General features: G+C 41.6%; 1 protein-coding gene across 10 annotated transcripts in view; it reads left to right on the forward strand.

The window, feature by feature from the left end:
* LOC115154907 (collagen alpha-1(XXIII) chain) overlaps positions 1-21,385 on the forward strand; it is a 142,888-nt gene that overhangs the window by 103,744 nt on the left and 17,759 nt on the right. For 3 of the 10 annotated variants that reach the window (XM_029701608.1, XM_029701609.1, XM_029701610.1), the window contains 6 exons: positions 2,807-2,833; positions 4,817-4,843; positions 6,733-6,792; positions 8,184-8,300; positions 19,385-19,420; positions 19,731-19,757. In XM_029701608.1, the coding sequence (XP_029557468.1) occupies positions 2,807-2,833; positions 4,817-4,843; positions 6,733-6,792; positions 8,184-8,300; positions 19,385-19,420; positions 19,731-19,757 (294 nt within the window). The remainder of the gene's footprint in view (positions 1-2,806; positions 2,834-4,816; positions 4,844-6,732; positions 6,793-8,183; positions 8,301-19,384; positions 19,421-19,730; positions 19,758-21,385) is intronic. The other 7 variants (XM_029701611.1, XM_029701612.1, XM_029701616.1 and 4 more) reach the window with 5 other exon arrangements.

Consider the following 21,385-nt stretch of genomic DNA (forward strand, 5'->3'; position numbering starts at 1 on the left):
AAACACATACCTATATATAGGACTCTCAATCAGAGGCAACCAGAAACGCCTGCCTCCAATTGAGAGTCCAACACCCAAACCTAAACATAGAAAACTAAACTAGACAGAACGTAGAAATACAACCTAGAACATACCCAAAACCCAGAACTAACAAATCAAACACCCTAATACACAGCCAACCACCCCGAACCACATAAAACAAATACCCGCTGCCACGTCCTGACCAAACTACAATTACAAATAATCCCTAATACTGGTCAGGACGTGACACTCGGTGTAAGTTGGTTTTGTGAATGAAGAATTTGTCTTATACACTTATTACAACAAGATTTCTCAAATAAGCCCACACCTTCCAATCTGAGTTCTGGATAAGCTTTGTGATCATTACCAAAGCTAAGATGAGTTTTCATTAGTGTAGTTAGACCACTGGGAACGGCTTTGATCACAGAAATAAACTCTCTGAAAGGTATTGGAAACTCTTTCAATGTTATAAATTGTTCATTTGTGAGAATATTACCCCTGTTGTCGAAAACATCAAGAACAAAGTCAATATTCCTCTCATACCAGATGGGGTAGAACAATGACTTATTCCTTACAGTTATGTCTGAATTATTCCACAAAATAGCTTTATGTGGGGAAAAATTGTGCAGGCAACATATTTTCCAGGCCATTAAAGTTTGTTGGTGAAACCTAGCCAATTTAGCATGTAATCTTTCAGGATTATATTTTTTCCCTCATCAATCTACACACAACAGGCCATAATCACAAAGCAAAAACAGGTTTTTAGAAATGTTGGCAAATGTGTCACATTTACATAAGTATTCAGACCCCTTTCTCAGTACTTTGTTGAAGCACCTTTGGCAGCAATTACAGTCTCGAGTCTTCTTGGGTATGACGCTACAAGCTTGGCACACCTGTATTTGGGGAGTTTCTCCCATTCTTCTTTGCAGATCCTCTCAAGCTCTGTCAAGTTGGGTGGGGAGTGTCGCTGCACAGCTATTTTCAGGTTTCTCCAGAGATCAAGGACATTCAGAGACTTGTCCCGAAGCCACTCCTGCATTGTCTTGGCTGTACACTTAGGGTTGTTGTCCTGTTGGAAGGCGAACCTTTGCCTTAGTCTTGTGATTAAGCGCTCTGGAGCATGTTTTCATCAAGGATTTCTCTGTATTTTGCTCCGTTCAGCTTTCCCTCGATCTTGACTAGTCTTCCAGTCCCTGCCGCTGAAAAACATTCCCACAGCATGATGCTGCCACCACCATGCTTCACTGTAGGGATGGTGCCAGGTTTCCTCCAGACGGGATGCTTGGCATTCAGGCCAAAGAGTTCAATCTTGGTTTCATCAGACCAGAGAATTTTGTTTCTCATGGTCTGTGAGTCCTTTAGGTGTCTCTTGGTAAACTCCAAGGGGGCTGTCACGTGACTTTTACTGAGGAGTGGCTTCCGTCTGCCCCCTCTATCATAAAGGCCTGATTGGTGGAGTGCTGCAGAGATGTTTGTCCTTCTGCAAGGTTCTCCCATCTCCACAGAGCAAATCTGAAGCTTTGTCAAAGTGACCATCCGGTTCTTGTTCACCTCCCTGACCAAGGCCCTTATCCCCCGATTGTTCAGTTTGGCCAGGCAGCCAGCTCTAGGAACAGTCTTAGAGGTTCCAAACTTTTTCCATTTAAGAATGATGGAGGCCACTGTGTTTTTGGGGACCTTGAATGCTGCAGAAATTTGTTGGTACCCTTCAGATCTGTGCCTCGACACGGTCCTGTCTCGGAGCTCTGCGAACAAGTCCTTCGACCTCATGGTTTGGTTTTTGCTCTGAGGTGCACTGTCAACTGTCGGACCTTAAATAGACAGGTGTCTGCCTTCCAAATCATGTCCAATTTATTTTACCAAAGGTGGACTCCAATCAAGTTGTAGAAACATCTCAAGGATGATCAATGGAAACAGGATTCACCTGAGCTCATTTTTGAGTCTCATAGCGAAGGGTCTGAATACTTATGTAAATAAGGTATTTCTGTTTGTAATTTTTAATGCATTTGCAACAATTTCTAAAAACCTATTTCTGCTGTGTCATTATGGGGTATTGTGTTTGGATCGATGAGGAAAAACATTAATTTAATCAATTTTGGAATAAGGCTGTAACGTAACAACATGTGGAAAAAGGAATGGGGTCTGAATACTTTCCGAATGCACTGTATATGGCATGCATCCCCAGATGTAATTATTAAATGATGTGTACTATATGCAGAGCAAAAAAGGTTGCAAGACTTGTGTAAAGATGTACTGTATACATTACGTGTGGAGAGTGAGTGGGTGTTGAGACTCCTGTTATCTAACAGTACAGTGAAAAGCAGCAGCCCAACCCTCCAACACCAGTTACATCACTCTGACACTGACATCACTCTGACACTGTCTATTTGCTCCATCTGTGTGAGGATTAAAAATCGCCTGTGTCCATTCATTCACAAAGCTCATATTAGCAGATACCCTTCATCTCAATCTAAACACACTCTAAGAAGGCCTCATGCGGGTACCTCATCACAGAATTAATTGCAATCATGAGATTCTGTAGAGCGTAACCCTTTGAGGCCTAAACTCATATGTCCTCCACCCGTTGTAAGAGAGGGAGAGTTAATCAGTGAACATAAGCTGTGTCCCTCAAACCACCACACAACCCTGAACCCTTCATGAGATAGAAGGCATGGCTTTCATTTGGGTCTTTAAAGGGAAAGTGAAAGTTGAAATGTCTTGGAAGGAATGAGTTTTGTCAGCGATCATCACAGTCCATTATTTCCTTTTTCTCCTCTATTGTCAGGGACTGCCTGGGCCAAAAGGAGACAAGGTATGACAAAATACACCTTTTCTATAGTGCAAGTAGTCCTATAGAAAAGCTACTTTTGTACATGAATTTTTTTCGTATTTTACCCCCTTTTCCTACCCAATTTCAATCGTGTCTCATCGCTGCAACTCCCCAACGCGCTCAGGAGGCGAAGGTTGAGTCATTCGTCCTCCAAAACATGACCCGCCAAACCGCGCTTTAAGGATCGGACCTTTTTTTTAAATTTCGCCCTAAAATGACATACACAAATATAACTGCCTGTAGGTCAGGACCTGAAGCAAGGATATGCATATTCTTGATACTATTTGAAAGGAAACACTATGAAGTTTGTGGAAATGTGAAATTAATGTAGGAGAATATAACACATTAGATCTGGTAAAAGATAATATAAAGAAGAAAACATGTTTTCCCACAATAAAAATGTTTTCATCATCTTTGAAGAGCAAGAGAACAGCCATTATATCGCTTAGGAGTCTAGGCGCAATTTATATTTTGGCCACTAGATGGCAGCAGTGTATGTGCAAAGTTTTAGGCTGATCCAATGAACCATTGCATTACTGTTCAAAATGTTGTATCAAGTTGTATCAATTGGTCAATTGATACATTTTCAGGTACATGACTATAGAGAACATACAAAAATGATATGGTAATAAAACATTTAAGTTTACACACTCTCAGGAATGTCATAAAATATGGATAATTAGATTCCCTACAGAAAAGACACTAACCTTACACTTCAAGATGGGGGGGGGGGGGGGGGTCAGACACACCCAGTTCCTACATTTGAATATATCTTTTTTTTTTTATCAAACAAAACTATGCTACATTTTATCTCTGGGACCCTCAGGATGACAAATCAGTGCAAGATTACTGAATGTAAGTACATTATATCCTTCAGAGGTCAATGTGCCAAACCAGTTGCCTTGATAAAAGTTTTTTGTTCTTGTGCACTCTCTTCAAACAATAGCATGGTATTTTTTCACTGTAATAGCTACTGTAAATTGGACAGTGCAGTTAGATTAACAATAATTGAAGTTTTCTGCCCATATAAGACATGTCTATGTCCTGGGAAATGTTCTTGTTACTTACAACGTCATGCTAATCATATTAGCGCACGTTAGCTCAACCGTCCCACGGGGGGTGGGGGGGGGAACACCAATCCCGTAGAGGTTAACACCCGCCTAATTAACCCTGAATCCAGCCGCACCAATGTTTCGGAGGAAACACCGTTCAACTGACGACCCAGGTCAGCCTGCAGGCGCCTGGCCCGCCACAAGGAGTGGCTAGAGCTTGATGAGCCAAGTAAAGCCCCCCCCCCCGGTCAAACCCTCCCCTAACCCGGACAATTGCTGGGCCAATTGTGCACCGCCCTATGGAAATACCGATCACGGCCAGTTGTGATACAGCCCGGGATTAAACCAGGGTCTGTAGTGAAGCCTTTAGCACTGCGATGCAGTGCCTTAGACTGCTGCACCACTCGGGAGGCCCTGAAAAGGTCATTTTTAATGTGACTTGCGACAGCAAAAGTCACCCTATAAATATTGTCAAGTTTTGAGTCAACTTAAAAATTGTGCTTCCTAACAACACTGTGGTCGGAGCAGCACTGAGGTGGGTTGCTGAGTTCACATTAATTAATATCCCACAAGGCTTAATGCCTCTGCCTCAGCAACTCAAAGAAGTAACACTTAGATTTCCCTTGACCACCAAGTCAAAATGTTTAGTTCTATGTCTCAAAAAAAGTCTCACCTACATCTCACCAGCTACCATAAAAATACTTTTAAACAGTGGAAGCAATTCACACAATTTTCTGGATTCATGTAAAATGACCTTTCAAGTCTAGTACAATTAATAAAGTTATAATACAATTTTCAACTTGAAATGGAACGAAATTCTGGAAGTATGATAGTACTTTGATTTGTACCTTTGATATACCTGTCGTGTACATTGATCATCCATAGCATTCTCTAATTTTCTTGTTTTCTCTAGGGAGACCAAGGAGATATGGGGCCCAGGGTGAGAGAATTAAATATGTCATATATATATATATATATATATATATATATATATATATATATATATACACACTGAGTGTACAAAACATTAGGAATTATTGCTCTTTCCTTGACATAAACTGACCAGGTGAAAGCTATGATCCCTTATTGATGTCACCTGTTAAATCCACTTCAATCAGTGTAGATGAAGGGGAAGAGACAGGTTAAGAAGGATTTTTAATCCTTGAGACAATTAAGACATTGATTGTGCATGTGTTCCATTCAGAGGGTGAATGGGCAAGACAAAAGATTTAAGTGCCTTTGAACGGGGTATGGTAGTAAGTGCCAGGAACACCGGTTTGAGTGTGCCAAGAACTGCAACACTGCTGGGTTTTTCACACTTAACAGTTTGCCGTGTGTAACAAGAATGGTCCACCACCCAAAGAACATCCTGTGGGAACTGTGGGAAGCATTGGCGTCAACATGGGCCAGCATCCCTGTGGAACTCTTTCAACACCTTGTAGAGTCCATGCCATGACAAATTCAGTCTGTTCTGAGGACAAAGGGGGTGCAACTCAATATTAGGAAAGTGTTCCTAATGTTTTATATACTCAGTGTGTCTTTTATCATTCACCAACACACCAGAATTTTACCAGCTCCACTCTCTCAGGTCAAGTACAATGCTTATTTTCCCCAGCCACACATTCACTTCTTTTGTTTTAACCCACAGTTTATTCTATCTACCACATTATAGGGAGAAATATGGATCAGGAATCCAGATTTTTACATTTTATACATCTGAACCTATCGTAAACCGTTAAGTCAACCCTACTGACTCCCCTGTAACCCCCACCCTAACACACTTCTGTTAGAAAAAGGTGCCCTGGGTTGGCCTATTAAATGATTATTGCCTAGTTATTGTATTTAAGCCCCAACTGAAGGGTATTCTGAGGCACTGCTGTTCACTGTGCACATGAGTCTAGTTCTCAAAAGAAAGACCCGGTTACCAGGTCTCCGTGATAAGACAAAAACACATTTTATCTTGCACTGATCCATCGGGCACTAGTCTCCATACTGTTGTCCTCTCTACCGAGGTCAAGGGAAGTAGCACTGCCTCCCAGCCATGTTCAAATATCAAGAAGCAATTGGTTCACCATCAGTCACTCTTTGCTAATAAGGTATTTTACATCGGGTTGTTGGGGCAGATGCATTCCTGTCCATCTGAACCCTCTTATTCTGCCTCAAAGTTGATTATGGCCTGGTTTCTATTGGAGTTCATTGTTTCCTAGTCTGTACTCCAAACTCTTATTCATGGATACGTACTTTGTAGTTCACAATATCTAACATATGAGGGCACTTGCATGCCCTTTTAGCACTTCAAGGTGTATGTGAATTCGTAGGAGGGTGTCAATACTGATGAGCGTACAGTCTACCATGGTCGTTGTGTCTGGGTAGAGATTTGAGAAAGCAGAGGGAAGACATAAATTACACCAGGAAGAATGTGGTTTTAGCCTCTAAACCCAATGCAATTCATATTGACCACAGCTCTAACACAAACATGGACAAGACTGCCAGAATCTCTCCATGGATGGTTGATATTCATATGAAGGCAATCAGCCACAAGACAACTAGGCTGCTATTGTTTGAGGATTGAAACCAGACAGAATGACTATTGTCTTTGTATGCTCTTGTCAGTTATGGTTGAGTGGCTTTACACATGCTAGAACTGTGCCAAGACAGGATTTTTGTGCTTACTAACAGATGGATCAATAACCTCAATTCCATCCCTTCACCCCCTCTGTTGTCTCTCACCCTACTCACGTTTGTCTTTCATTATCCCCCTCTTACCCAACCTCTCCTCTTTCCTTCATCCTAATGCTCCTTTCCAACACTGTCCAAACCTCACATCAGGGACTCCCTGCACTCATGGGCTCTACAGATGTGCTCAGTAATCAGATTCTCACAGTTAAGGTTTGTCCTACCCCCCTTCCCCAACCCTATATCTCTCTCTCTCTCTCTCGACCGGGTCCTCTGAGTCTCCATCCAGCCTTGCCACTCCCTTCCTTTTTTCTCCTTCTCCCTCTCTTCTGTCAAGCCTATAGAGAATAGTAGAATATGTTTCCCAAGCCAATAAAGCGAATTGAATTGAACTGAAATTGAATAGTCATTTCTGACATCCTCACAACTCTGTTTAACCTCTCTCTTACATTCTTTCTTTCTGTTTGTTTTTATTTCACTCTGCGTCTCTGGTGGCTTCCCTCTCTCCCTTTCTCTCTGCAGTCAGAAACGCCTCCTTGTCACGGCTGTCTGAAGGATCGGACCAAAATGCAGCGTGTTTGTAGTTCCACATCTTTATTTAACCGTGAAACGTAATGCAAAACACCAAAACTTGAAATAACGAAAAACAACTAACCGTGACGCAGAGAGTAAAACACACTACTCAAAAGATAATCACCCACAAAAACAGGTGGGACAAACATCAACTTAAATATGACCTCCAATTAGAGACAACGATGACCAGCTGCCTCTAATTGGAGATCATACCAAACAAAACCAACATAGAAATACAAAACTAGAAACTGAACATAGAAATACAAAACATAGACAAACACCCCCTGTCATGCCCTGACCTACTCTACCATAGAAAATAACCACTTACTATGGTCAGGACGTGACACTCCTGAAGGTAGAGCTAGTCTCGGGCGCGTCTCAGCCCTCTTTCTCTTCTCTCCCTTCAAGCTGGCTTCTCACCCTCTCTTCTTCTATTACTTTCCCTCACTCTTTTACATCTCACACATGTACATATGTTATTGGCCTCAAGCATTTTTATGTTTGCCGCTCTGCCACTTTCATATGTCTGCTTCAAATTAGAGAGAAAATGAGTGGGGAAGTAAATTATGTCTCTTTGGAAAGTGAGTTTGAGTAAATGACAGTGTTTGTGGATGATAATTGGTAGAAAGAATGCCAGTCAGAACTATGGTAATTGGAGAACAAGAATAGCTTGTTAAATTGCTGTTAATATGACTGTGTTAAAGATCTTGTTTTGAATCAAATTTGATCAAGCATTCAACAGTCTTATAGCGTGAATATTATGCATAGCAGCAGTTTAAGCCTCGCTGTAAGACTTTGACATTGGCAAGGATAGTTGGCGGCAAATGCCAGACACTTTGTAAAAAGAGGCTACTGTCAGAAAAGTTTTGAATTAACTACAGTACATTGATCAAAGTTAAGATATTGAAAGTGGTTCAAGAACTTGTCTGGGGTGTGACAATACAATTATTCTGAATTTTTTTTTGATTGATAATACTGTGGGAATTGGGATTATTACCTCATCTCATACTTCTCCTTCCATGCCTATACAGGGTGATCAGGGTCAGGCTGGCCCTCCCGGCCCCCCGGGGCCCCCTGGCTCACCAGGTCTCAGAGGACCATCTGGGAACACAGGGAAGGATGGGCCCAGAGGTCACCTTGGGGAGCAGGTAAGACAGCTCCTCTCTCCTCGTCTCATCCATGTCACTACAGTCATCAGTCAGAAGTCACCACCCCTTGGAGCCTGGTTCCTCTCTAGATTTCTTCCTAGTTTCCTGCCTTCTAAGGGAGTTTTCCAGCCACTGTGCTTCTGCCTTTGCATTGCTTGCTCTTTGTTTTTTTTGGCTGAGTATCTGTAAAGCACATTGGAACAAAAACTGATGTCAAAAGGGCTTAAAAAATCACTTTGATTGATTTATCTCACTCCCCTCTGAAAAAAGCCCAGCATGAACTAGCATGGTCTGGAGACCAGACTTTGTTTTCGCTGGAGACCACCCTTTGTTGTTTTTTTCACTAGAGACCAGCCTCCAGCCTACATCCTTATTTATGGACCTTGGACCCATGGAATGGGGGTATCCACCTACTCTGTGACATGCACAGATTACAATTCTAATCATTTTAGCTCATATAAGGGAACTTTAACGGTGGGAAATCGCCTCACTATACAGCCCATTGTGCATTGACATTCATATTGCATTGTACAGCCTTACCTATGGATCTTGGTCCATGAATATTAGCTACAATGCTAATCTTTGTGTAAACTCTTCAGAATTGTAATCTGTGGGGTTTCCCAAGTAGGCTGATACCTATGGATTTTGGGTCCACGAAATGGGGTAAGGCTATACATTGCAATATGAATGTTCTGTACAACGTAGGTTGACTGGTGAGCTAATGTGGCTCATTTCACACCGGTTTCAGGGTCCCGCAATAAGTGTTACGACGCTAATCATTTTGCTAGATCTTAACAGTTGTGTTCTGTGGATGTCACTGAGTAGGCTGATACCTATGGATCTTGGGTCCGTGAAATGGGGTAAGGCTGTACATTGCAATGTGAATGTAAATAATAGTGAGGTGATTTCCCACAGTTAAAGTTCCATAATATGAGCTTCAACTGATATTTGTGTAAACTCTTTAGAATTGTAATCTGTGGGTGTCACCGATTGGGCTGATACACCAATTCATGGACCCAAGATAAGGCTGTAAAGTGCATATAATCAAATCCGAATACAACAGGTGTAGTAGACCTTACAGTGAAATTCTTACTTACAAGCCTTTAACCAACAACGCAGTTTTAAGAAAAAATAAGTGTTAAGTAAAAATAGATAAGTAAAAAATAGCTAACAAATAATTAAAGAGCAGCAGTAAAATAACAATAGCGAGGCTATACACAGGGTGTACCGGTGCAGAGTCAATGTGCGGGGGCACCGGTTAGTCGAGGTATTTGAGGTAATATGTACATGTAGGTAGAGTTAAAGTGACTATGCATAGATAATAACAGAGAGTAGCAGCAGCGTTAAAGAGGGGGGGGGGGGTGAAATGCAAATAGTCTGGGTAGCCATTTGATTAGCTGTTCAGGAGTCTTATGGCTTGGGGGTAGAAGCTGTTAAGAAGTCTTTTGAAACTACTAGACTTGGCGCTCCGGTACCGCTTGCCGTGCGGTAGCAGAGAGAACAGTCTATGACTAGGGTGGCTGGAGTGTTTGGGAATTTCATGGCCTTCCTCTGACACCGCCTGGTATAGAGGTCCTGGATGGCAGGAAGCTTGGCCCCAGTGATGTACTGGGCCGTACGCACTACCCTCTGTAGTGCCTTTCAGTCAGAGGCCGAGCAGTTGCCATACCAGGCAGTGATGCAACCAGTCAGGATGATCTCGATGGTGCAGCTGTACAACTTTTTGAGGATCTGAGGACCCATGCCAAATCTTTTCAGACTCCTGAGGAGGAATAGGCTTTGTCATGCACTCTTCACGACTGTCTTGGTGTGTTTGGACCATGATAGTTTGTTGGTGATGTGGACACCAAGGAACTTGAAGCTCTCAACCTGCTCCACTGCAGCCCATCATATAAGTCTCCCCCAATAAAATTCTAAAGTCTAAAACATCCACAGTGCAATTTCAACATATATGTACTTTTTTTGTGACATATTAACTAATTATTGTCTTTTGTTGAATTTATATAACAGCATTCTGACCTTGGTCAGCATTATCTAATGCAAATATGACATGATTCCATGATTTGTATCAGTTTGAACCACTTTCAACTTTTATTTTGAAGGCGAGATGCAAATTCCACTAGTGTGGCTAATCCTTATTGTGGCTAGCTTCACAAAGGTAGCATATAGCTAGTGCTAAACTAGCACTTAGCATGATGCTAGCTAGCGAGCTTTCTTACCATTAATTACGATAAATTAAAACATCTAACTACAAGGATTCAAAAGTGCAACATATAAGTATATACATTCTTCTTACCGAACCACATGGCTTTTGTTTTGGAGGTGTTCAGAACAAGGTTAAGGGCAGAGAACTTGTTGGACACTAAGAAAGCTTTGTTGTAGAGCTTTTAACATACAATTTGGTGAGCGGCCAGCTGAGTATAAGACTCTGCATATACAGTGCATTCGGAAAGTATTCAGACCCCTTGACTTTTTCCACATTTTGTTATGTTACAGCCTTATTCTATAATGGATTAAATTGTTTTTCCCCCCTCATCAATCTACACACAATATCCCATAATGACAAAGCAAAAACAGGTTTTTAGGAAGTTTTGCAAATTTTTAAATAAGAATTCAGACACTTTACTCAGTACTTTGTTAAAGCAACTTTGCCAGAGATTACAGCCTCGAGACTTCTTGGGTATGACGCTACAAGCTATCACATCTGTATTTGCAGAGTTTCACCCATTATTTTCTGCAGATTATTTTCACTCTCAAGCTCTGTCAGGTTGGATGGGGAGCGTCGCTGCACAGCTATTTTCAGGTCTCTCCAGAGATGTTTGATCGGGTTCAAGTCCGGGCTCTGGCTGGGCCATTCAATGACATTCAGAGCCTTGTCCCGAAACCACTCCTGCGTTTTCTTGGCTGTGTGTTTAGGGTCGTTGTCTTGTTGGAAGGTGAACCTTTGCACCAGTCTGAGGTCCTGAGAGCTCTGGAGCAGGTTTTCATCATGGATCTCTGTATACTTTGCTCCGTTTATCTTTCCCTCGATACTGACTAGTCTCCCAGTCCCTGCCACTGAAAAACATCCCCACAGCATGATGCTGCCACCACCATGCTTCACCGTAGGGATGGTACCAGATTTCCTCCAGACGTGACGCTTGGCATTCAGGCCAAAGAGTTCAATCTTGGTTTCATCAGACCAGAGAATATTGTTTCTCATGGTCTGAGAGTTCTTTAGGTGCCTTTTGAAAACTTCAAGCGGGCTGTCATGGGCCTTTTGCTGAGGGGTGGCTTCCGTCTGGCCACTCTACCATAAAGGCCTGATTGTTGGAGTACTGCAGAGATGGTTGTCCTTCTGGAAGGTTTTCCCATCTCCACAGAGGAACTCTGGAACTCTGTCAGAGTGACCATCGGGTTCTTGGTCACCTCCCTGAGCAAGGCTCTTCTCTCCCGATTGCTAAGTTTGGCCGGGTTTCCAGCTCTATGAAGAGTCTTGGTGGTTCCAAACTTCTTCCATTTAAGAATGATGTATGCCACTGTGTTATTGGGGACCTTCAATGCTGCAGAAATGTTTTGGTAACCTTCCCCAGATCTGTGACTTGAGACAATCCTGTCTCGGAGCTCTACGGACAATTCCTTCTTGGTTTTTGCTCTGACATGCACTGTCATCTATGGGACCTTATATAGTCAGGTGTGTGCCTTTCCAAATCATGTCCAATCAATCAAATTTAGCACAGGTGGACTCCAATTCTGTTGTAAATATATGTCAAGGATGAAAAATGGTAACAAGATGCACCTCAGCTCAATTTTGAGTCTCATAGCAAAGGGTCTGAATACTTTTGTAAAAAGGTATATTTTTATTTTTAATACATTTGAATACATTTCTAAAAACCTATTTTGCGTCGTCATTATGGGGTATTGTGTTTGGACTGATGAGGAAAACATTTAATTGAAATATGTATTGTAACAAAATGTGGAAAAAGGGAAGGTGTCTGAATACTTTCTCTATTGCACTACTGCTTAAACTATGTTGTTGATGTAAATTAAGAAGAGAGTGGGACCTATGATCGAGCCTTGGGGTACTCCCTTGGCGACAGGCAGTGGTTGACACAGCAGATGTTCTGACTTTAGACATTGCACTCTTTGAGATAGATAGTTAGCAAACCAGGCCAAAGACCCCTCAGAGACACTTATACTCCTTAGCCGACCCACAAGAATGAAATGGTTGTCACGCCCTGACCATAGAGAGCCCTTGTTTCTCTATGGTGTAGTAGGTCAGGGTGTGACTGGGGGTATTCTAGTTTATTATTTCTATCTGGGGTTCTAGTTTATTATTTCTCTGTTGGTGATTTGTATGATTACCAATTAGAGGCAGCTGGGAATCGCTGTCTCTAATTGGGGATCATATTTAGGTAGCATTTTTCTCACCTGTGTTTGTGGGATATTATTTTGTGTACCACTTAGTCATGTTTCGTTTATTCTTTATTGTTTTGTGCGTTTCACTTAAATAAAATATGTGGAACCCAGAACACGCTGCACGTTGGTCCGAGTATGCTTCCAGTTCGTACGACGAGGGTGACAATGGTCTACCGTATCAAAAGCTTTGGCCAAGTCAATAAAAAAGCAGCACAACATTGCTTAGATTTAAGGGCAGTGGTGACATCATTTAGGACCTTTAAGTGACACATCCATATCCTGAGCGGAAACCAGATTGCATTTCAGAGAGAATACTATAGACATCAAGAAAGCCAGTCAGTTGATTATTGACAAGTTTTTCCAGCTCTTTTGATTAACATGGCAAGATAGAAATTGGCCTTTAACAGTCACGATCAGCTTGATTTCCCCCTGTAAATATAGGACGCACCGTGGCTGCCTTCCAAGCAATGGGAACCTCCCCAGAGAGGAGAGACAGGCTCGGCGATGATAGGGGCAGCAACTTTAAAGAAGAAAGGATCTAAACCATCTGACCTAGATGGTTTTTGTGGTTCATGTTGAAGGAGCTCCTTTAATACCTTAGACTCAGTGACCACCTGTAGGGAGAAGCTGTGTAGTGGGGCAGGAGCATTACATGCTGACTAGATTGGCCAAGCGCATGCGCGATCGCGCGCATGTTGATTCTGTCCATCCACACCAGATGCGAACAGGACACGCAGGTTGAAATATCAAAACATACTCTGAACCAACTATATTAATTTGGGGACAGTTCGAAACATGTGAAACATTGATGGACATTTAGCTACCTAGCTTGATGTTGCTAACTAATTTGTCCTGCTTAGATATAAACATTGGGTTGTTATTTTACCTGAAATGCACAAGGGCCTTTTTTCCCCTGGATCTTTGTAGAATGTTGACCCATTCTGAGTCACATAAAATCGTGTGTTCTGTACCTAGTTAGTTTCTAGTAATCTCTCCTCCTTCAGTCTTGTTCTTCTTCTGTGGACTTTATATGGCAGTTGGCAACCAACTTTAAGGTGCATTACCACCACCAACTGGACTGGAGTGTGGATCTTAGTTCATATTTCAATCACCCACGTGGGTATATGCCCCTAAAAATAAATGAGGAGATGGGAGAGGCGGGACTTGCAGCCCGTCAAGCATCAAAAACAGAACCAAGTTCTATTTTAGCGTCTGGCTACGCAGACGCTCGTTGTTGCGCGCGAGCAGTTTGGATAAAATTATTGAATAACGTATGTGTGCATTTATTTTGCAAAGCTCGCGTGCACAACACGGGCGGTGTGGTTAGCATGTTAGAAGGGCTGGGAGATAAGGAAGTGTTGGACAGCCAAGGAGGCGTAGCTGTGTCAAATAGGAATTCCTGACTTAATTAAGTGGTGATTAAAGAGCCCAGCCATACACTGCCTGTCAGTAACAACCACATCATCAACATTAAGGGCAGCTGTGAGGAGGAGGGTTTATTCTCCAGGTTTTTCACAGTTTTCCAGAACTTGTTGGTGTTAGACCCACAGAGAGAGAACTGCTCCTTATAGTAACTAACTTTGGCCTTCCGGATAGCCTGAGTGCACTTAATTATCATTTGCCTGAACAACAAATAATCAGAGTATTTATTTTCCAAGCTTTTCGCCAAATGGTGTTGTTGAGATGGCGTAACTATGCCAGATCACAGTCGAACCAGGGGCTGAACCTGTTTTTAATTCAAATTTTCTTTATGGGGGCGTGCTTGCTAACAATACCACTGAAAATATAAAAAATAAGTTCCAAGCATCTTCGACAGAAGGGATCAAGCTGATTTAATCCCAATTTGATTATATTCCATGTTAAATCCTATAATGGGGAGACTTAGCATTTTCTATCTTGGAGAAAAACAACTAACAAATACCCCTTAAACGTCACACGACCCATGAAATAGTTAGCGAAACATGCTACTTTAATTATTAATTATGAGAAAAGAGAAAATTGACTGGTTTCAGAAAAGGTTCCGTAAATAGAATGAGGAAGTGAGGTCATGATCACCAGTGTAAAGGCCACAAACCAACAGATCTGCTGGTTCCACCTAGTGGTACCAAAACCTTTCAGGGAATATTAATGCATAAACCTGGAGGACTCCAATAATGAAATCAAAGTAATTAAAGTTATTGCTCACATAAAACCATTTCTTTAAAATCTAAAACACATCAAATCAAGATAAAACTGTGACCATACATGTGCAGGGGGAGGGGGCTGCAGGAGTGGGTGCAACGCCTGTGACCGAGAGGTTGTGAGTTCAAATCCCAAGTGAGGTGGGCTCCCAAATAATCCGAATTGTTATGTTAGGCTATGCAAAGATAAATAACATACAGTACCAATCAAAAGTTTGGACACACCTACTCATTGAAGGGTTTTTCTTTATTTTCACTATTTTCTACATTGTAGGATAATAGTGAAGACATCAAAACTATGAAATAACAAATATGGAATCATGTAGTAACCAAAGAAAAGTGTTTAACAAATCAAAATATATATTTTAGATTTCAGATTCTTCAAAGTAGCCACCCTTTGCCTTGATACTGTCACGTCCTGACCAGCAGATGGAGCTGTTGTAGTAGTTTTGGGGTCAGGACGTGGCAGTCTTGTGTGTGTGAATGTTCTGTGTTGGTCTTGTGACTCCTGATCAGGAACAGCTGGGGATCGTTGTTCCTGATTGGGAGTCATATATGTAGGAGTATGTTTGTCACTTGGTTTTGTGGGTATTTGTTCTTGCACTGCGTTTTTGTATGCCTGTGAGACTGGTCCTGTCGTGAGTATCATTTAGTGTATTGTTTTCCCAGTGGATACCTTACTCCTCTTTTTTTGAATTAAAAGAAAATGAGTATCCACAACTCTGCTGCATTTTGGTCCTCTCTACAACACCACGACATAATCTGTGACAGATACCCTTGACTTGACTGTTGTTTCTCTTTAATTATTTGAGTTGTTCTTGCCATAATATGAACTTGGTATTTTACCAAATAGGGCTACCTTGTCACAACACAGCTGATTTGCTCAAACGCATGAAGAAGGAAAGAAATTCCACAAATTCACTTTTAAATAAGGCACACCTGTTAATTGAAATGCATTCCAGGTGACTACCAGTGGTGTAAAGTACTTAAGTAAAAATACTTTAAAGTACTACTTAAACCTCTCTAGGATATGTGGGACGGTAGCATCCCACCTCGCCAACAGCCAGTGAAATAGCAGAGCGCCAAATTCAAAACAACAAAATTCTCATAATTCAAATTTCTCACACATACAAGTATTATACACCATTTTAAAGATAATCTTCTCATTAATCCAACTACAGTGTCCGATTTAAAAAAGGCTTTATGGTGAAAGCATAGCATTAGATTATTTTAGGACCTCACCTAGACAAGAAAAACCTCACAGCCATTTTCCAAGCAAGGAGAGGCGTCACAAAAAACAGAACAGAAACATCTGATCTTCATCAGATGGCACTCATAGGACTTCATGTTACACAATACATGTATGTTTTTCTCGATAAAGCTCATATTTATATCCAAAAACCCCATTTGACATTGGCGTGTAATGTTCAGAAATGTTTTGCCTCCAAAACCTCAGGTGAATGAGCACATCAATTTACAGAAATACTCATAAACTTTGATAAAAGATACAAGTGTTATGCACAGAATTATAGATAAACTTCTTAATGCAACCGCTGTGTCAGATTTCAAAAAAGCTTTACGGCAAAAGCAAACTTTGAAATAATCTGAGTACAGTGCTCAGACATCAAAACAAGCCATACAGATACCTGCCATTTTGGAGTCAACAGAAGTCACAAATAGCATCATAAATATTCATTTACCTTTGATGATCTTCATCGGAATGCACTCCCAGGAATCCCAGTTCCACAATAAATGAATGTTTGTTTCGATAAAGTCCATATTTATGTCCAAATACCTCCTTTTTGTTCGGCCGTTCAGTCGAGTAATCCAAATGCACTATGCTCGCACAGTAAGTTCAGACGAAAAGTCAAAAAAGTTCTATTACAGTTCGTAGAAACATGTCAAACGATGTATAGAATCAATCTTTAGGATGTTTTTATCATAAATCTTCCATAAAATTCCAACCGGACGATTCCTTTGTCTTCAGAAATGAAAAGGAACACACCTAACTCTCACGGGAGTGCGCGTGATTGAGCTCATGTCATTTTCTCAGTGATCTGATTCCAAGAGCTCTTATTCTCTCCCCATTCACAGTAGAAGCATGAAACAACGTTCTAAAGACTGTTGACATCTAGTGGAAGCCTTAGGATGTGCAAAACGACCCCACAGACACTGTATATTAGATAGGCAATCACTTGAAAAACTACAAACCTCAGATTTCCAAACTTCCTGGTTGGATTTGTTTCTCAGGTTTTTGCCTGCCAAATGAGTTCTGTTATACACACAGACATCATTCAAACAGTTTTTCGAAACTTCAGAATGTGTTCTATCCAAATCTACTAATCATATGCATATCTTAGCTTCTGGGCTTGAGTAGCAGGCAGTTTACTACTGGCACGCTTTTCATCCGGACGTCAAAATACTGCCCCCTACCCAAGAGAGGTTAATTAAGTAGTTTTTTGGAGGTAACTGAACTTTACTTTACTATTTATATTTTTGCTAACTTTTGCTTTTACTTCACCACATTCCTAAAGGAAAAAATTTACTTTTTCTATTACGGTATCTTTACTTTTACTCAAGTATGACAATTGAGTACTTTCTTCCACCACTGGTGACTACCTCATGAAGCTGGTTGAGAGAATGCCAAGAATGTGCAAAGCTTTCATCAAGGCAAAGGGTGGCTACTTTGAAGAATCTCAAATATAAAATATATTTTGATTTGTTTAACACTTTTTTGTCACGCCCTGATCTGTTTCACCTGTTTTTGTGCTTGGGTGACACCTCCAGGTGTCGCCCATCTTCCCCATTATCCCCAGCGTACTTATACCTGTGTTTTCTGTTTGTCTGTTGCCAGTTAGTCTTGTAGGTCAAGCTTACCAGCGTTCGTCCTGTCAGTGCCTGTCTTTTCCCAGCCTTTCGTTTTCTCATCCTCCTGGTTTTTGACCCTTGCCTGTCCTGACCCTTTACTCGCCCGCCTGACCACTCTACCCACCTTTGCTCCACCTCTGGATTACTGAGCTCTGCCTGTCCCTGAGCCTGCCTGCCATCCTGTACCTTTGCTCCTACTCTGGATTATCGACCCCTGCCTTCCTTGACCTGTCATTTGCCTGCCCCTGTGATTACAATAAACATTGTTACTTCACACAGTCTGCTCTTGGGTCTTACCTTGATTCCTGATATTTTTTGGTTAATACACGATTCCATATCTGTTATTTCATAATGTCAATGTCTTCACTATTCTACGATGTAGAAAATAGTAAAAATAAAGAAAAACCCTTGAATGAGTAGCTGTGTCCAAACATTTGACTGGTACTGTCAATTTTTCTAAACTACTGAAATGGTTGTTACAGTTTAGATAGTCTCATTCATTAATCTTTCTAACCCTGGCAGTGATTCTCAATACCGATTGTGGGTATCAACTCTGGTCAGATTCCAATAGGATTTAAACATCACTTTGCAAGCCAGCATATTGTGACTTGATGCTGGTTTTGCTTTAGCTTATGCTGTCACCAGTGTCCAAAATACAGCAAAGGCTGGTATGCCAGCATAACCAGCTAGACCATGCTGGTCAGACCAGCTAGACCATGCGTGTAAGACCAGCTTGACCAGCATCAGACTAGCATTGACCAGCATAGGCCAGCATATGGTGGTAGGAGAGATAATGAAAGGATCCTCAGCTCAGTTGGCCTTTTCTGGTGATTCAAGTTGATAGAGGGGAACTCAGACATCGTTAATCAGTAAAATGAAGAGTAGTTCAGTACACAAAGCCAACCATTCATTTCCTTTCACTCAGTTCATGTAGCTTTCCTACTGAATGAAAGATAATCTGATTCATTCCAGCCAGGACAGCTCTGAGATGAGGTCAATAACACCGCTCTCCATATTGCCAGCAGATGTTTCAAGGTCAACAAGCAGCGAGGTCATTTCCTGTTGTTGTCTCTCTAATTATGATTATCTTAGCGTACTGAACCCACCTCGTTAGGAGCTAGAGGAGAGGACAGCAACCGGCGGTGGGTCTGCCTTGTCTTGTCATCTTCTCCGCACATGTGGCGGTGAGAGCAAGACAGGGCAGACAGTCATCCTGATAACTAGTTTTGCATTGACTCCAGTGATTACCAGGGATTCATTCTCAGACCCCCCGTTTTGCCCTCAGAACAGTCTCAATTCATTGGAGCATGAACTCTACAAGTTGTCTTGATAATAATAATAATTATGCCCCCCCCACTTCTAAAACCAATAGCTCACTAGAGCTGGACAATAATTGCTATTATTGTTTTTCTTTGCATTTTGTTGTGTTGTTTTGCTCTGTAAATGTAAATTGTTATAATTAGCAAAAATACCGTCTCAGTCGATGCAACAGAAAAGCTTCACTAATTTACTCGAGAACATTTGTTGTATTTGTATAAATAATGCCATCTAGTGGATGATCAATTGAATTGCCCCACTCTTCACTTTGGTCCATCTTTACTTGTTGATGTTTTATAAAGCTTGAGGTTTCCTTCACAGGGTCCGCCTGGTCGAGATGGAACTGATGGATTAGAGGTAGCCTATGTTTCAAAGATGATTTTGTATTTCTGATATAATAAGGTGCACAAACACCAACACTCTCTCCCACACACACACCACATCACAGTATTCCCTTTCCTTGAGCCCTACTCCCAACACTTTGTTTCATGTTTCTTTTTCTTTCTGGTTAGGCTGGTATTGTTTTAGATTTTTGTTTCTTGTTTTTCTTTTATATAATTGTAAAGCAACTTGGGTCCTTGAAAAGCACTATATAAATACCATGCATTATAATAATAATTATTGCATTTGGCCCACATCATTCTGATAATGTTTCCTCTTTACACAGGGACAAATGGGTCCTCCTGGACGACAGGTAAAAATATCTACATTTCTTATTTCCACATGTACCATTATACATGTACACCACAGTTCAAAAGTTTGGGGTCACTTAGAAATGTCCTTGTTTTTGAAAGAAAAGCCCATTTTCTGTCCATTAAAATAACATCAAATTAATCAGAAATACAGTGTTGACATTGTTAATGTTGTAAATTATTATTGAAGCTGGAAACGGCTGATTTTTAATGAATATCTACGTAGGCATACAGAGGCCCATTATCAGCGACCATCACTCCTGTGTTCCAATGGGACGTTGTGTTAGCTAATCCAAGTTTATCATTTGAAAAGGCTAATTCATCATTAGAAAACCCTTTTGCAATTATGTTACCACAGCTGAAAACTGTTGTCCTGATTAAAGAAGCAATAAAGCTGTCCTTCTTTAGACTAGTTGAGTATCTGGAGCATCAGCATTTGTGGGTTCGATTACAGGCTCAAATTGCCAGAAATAAAGGACTTTCTTCTGAAACTCGCCAGTCTATTCTTGTTCTGAGAAATGAAGGCTATTCCATGCGAGAAATTGCCAAGAAACTGAAGATCTAGTACAACGCTGTGTACTACTCCGTCACAGAACAGCGCAAACTGGCTCTAACCAGAATAGAAAGAGGAGTGTCAGGCCCTGGTGCACAACTGAGCAAGAGGACAAGTGCATTAGAGTGTCTAGTTTGAGAAACAGACGCCTCACAAGTCCTTAATTGGCAGCTTCATTAAATAGGAACCGCAAAACACCAGTCTCAATGTCAACAGTGAAGAGGCGACTCTGGGATGCTGGCCTTCTAGGCAGAGTTCCTCTGTCCAGTGTCTTGTGTTCTTTTGCCCATCTTCATCTTTTCTTTTTATTGGCCAGTCTGAGATATGGATTTTTCTTTGCAACTCTGCCTAGAAGGCCAGCATCCCTGAGTCACCTCTTCACTATTGACGTTGAGACTGGTGTTTTGCGGGTACTATTTAATGAAGCTGCCAGTTGAGGACTGTTTTGCTAACACAGGCTGGAATATCTTCCGGGATTCCTCTGATGGCATTGAGGAGTACACCACATCAGTTATTGGCTTCATCAATAAGTGCATCGATGACATCGTCCCCACAGTGACTGTACGTACATACCCCAACCAGAAGCCATGGACTACAGGCAGCATCCGCACTGAGCTAAAAGCTAGAGCTGCCGCTTTCAAGGAGTGGGACTCTAACCCGGAAGCTTATAAGAAATCCCGCTATGCCCTCCGATGAACCATCAAACAGGCAAAGCTTCAATACAGGACTAAGATCAAATCGTACTACACCGGCTCTGACGCTCGTTGGATGTGGCAGGGCTTGCAATCCATTACAGACTACAAAGGGAAGCACAGCCGAGAGCTGCCCAGTGACACAAGCCTACCAGACGAGCTAAACTTCTTCTATGCTCGCTTTGAGGCAAATAACACTGAAACATGCATGAGAGCACCAGCTGTTCCGAAAGACTGTGTGATCACGCTCTCCGCAGCTGATGTGAGTAAGACCTTTAAACAGGTCAACATTCACAAGGCCGCAGGACCAGACGGATTACCAGGACGTGTACTGCGAGAATGCGCTGACCAACTGGCATGTGTCTTCACTGACATTTTCAACCTC

Source organism: Salmo trutta, chromosome 19, assembly GCF_901001165.1.
Source record: "Salmo trutta chromosome 19, fSalTru1.1, whole genome shotgun sequence".
NCBI lineage: Eukaryota > Metazoa > Chordata > Actinopteri > Salmoniformes > Salmonidae > Salmo > Salmo trutta.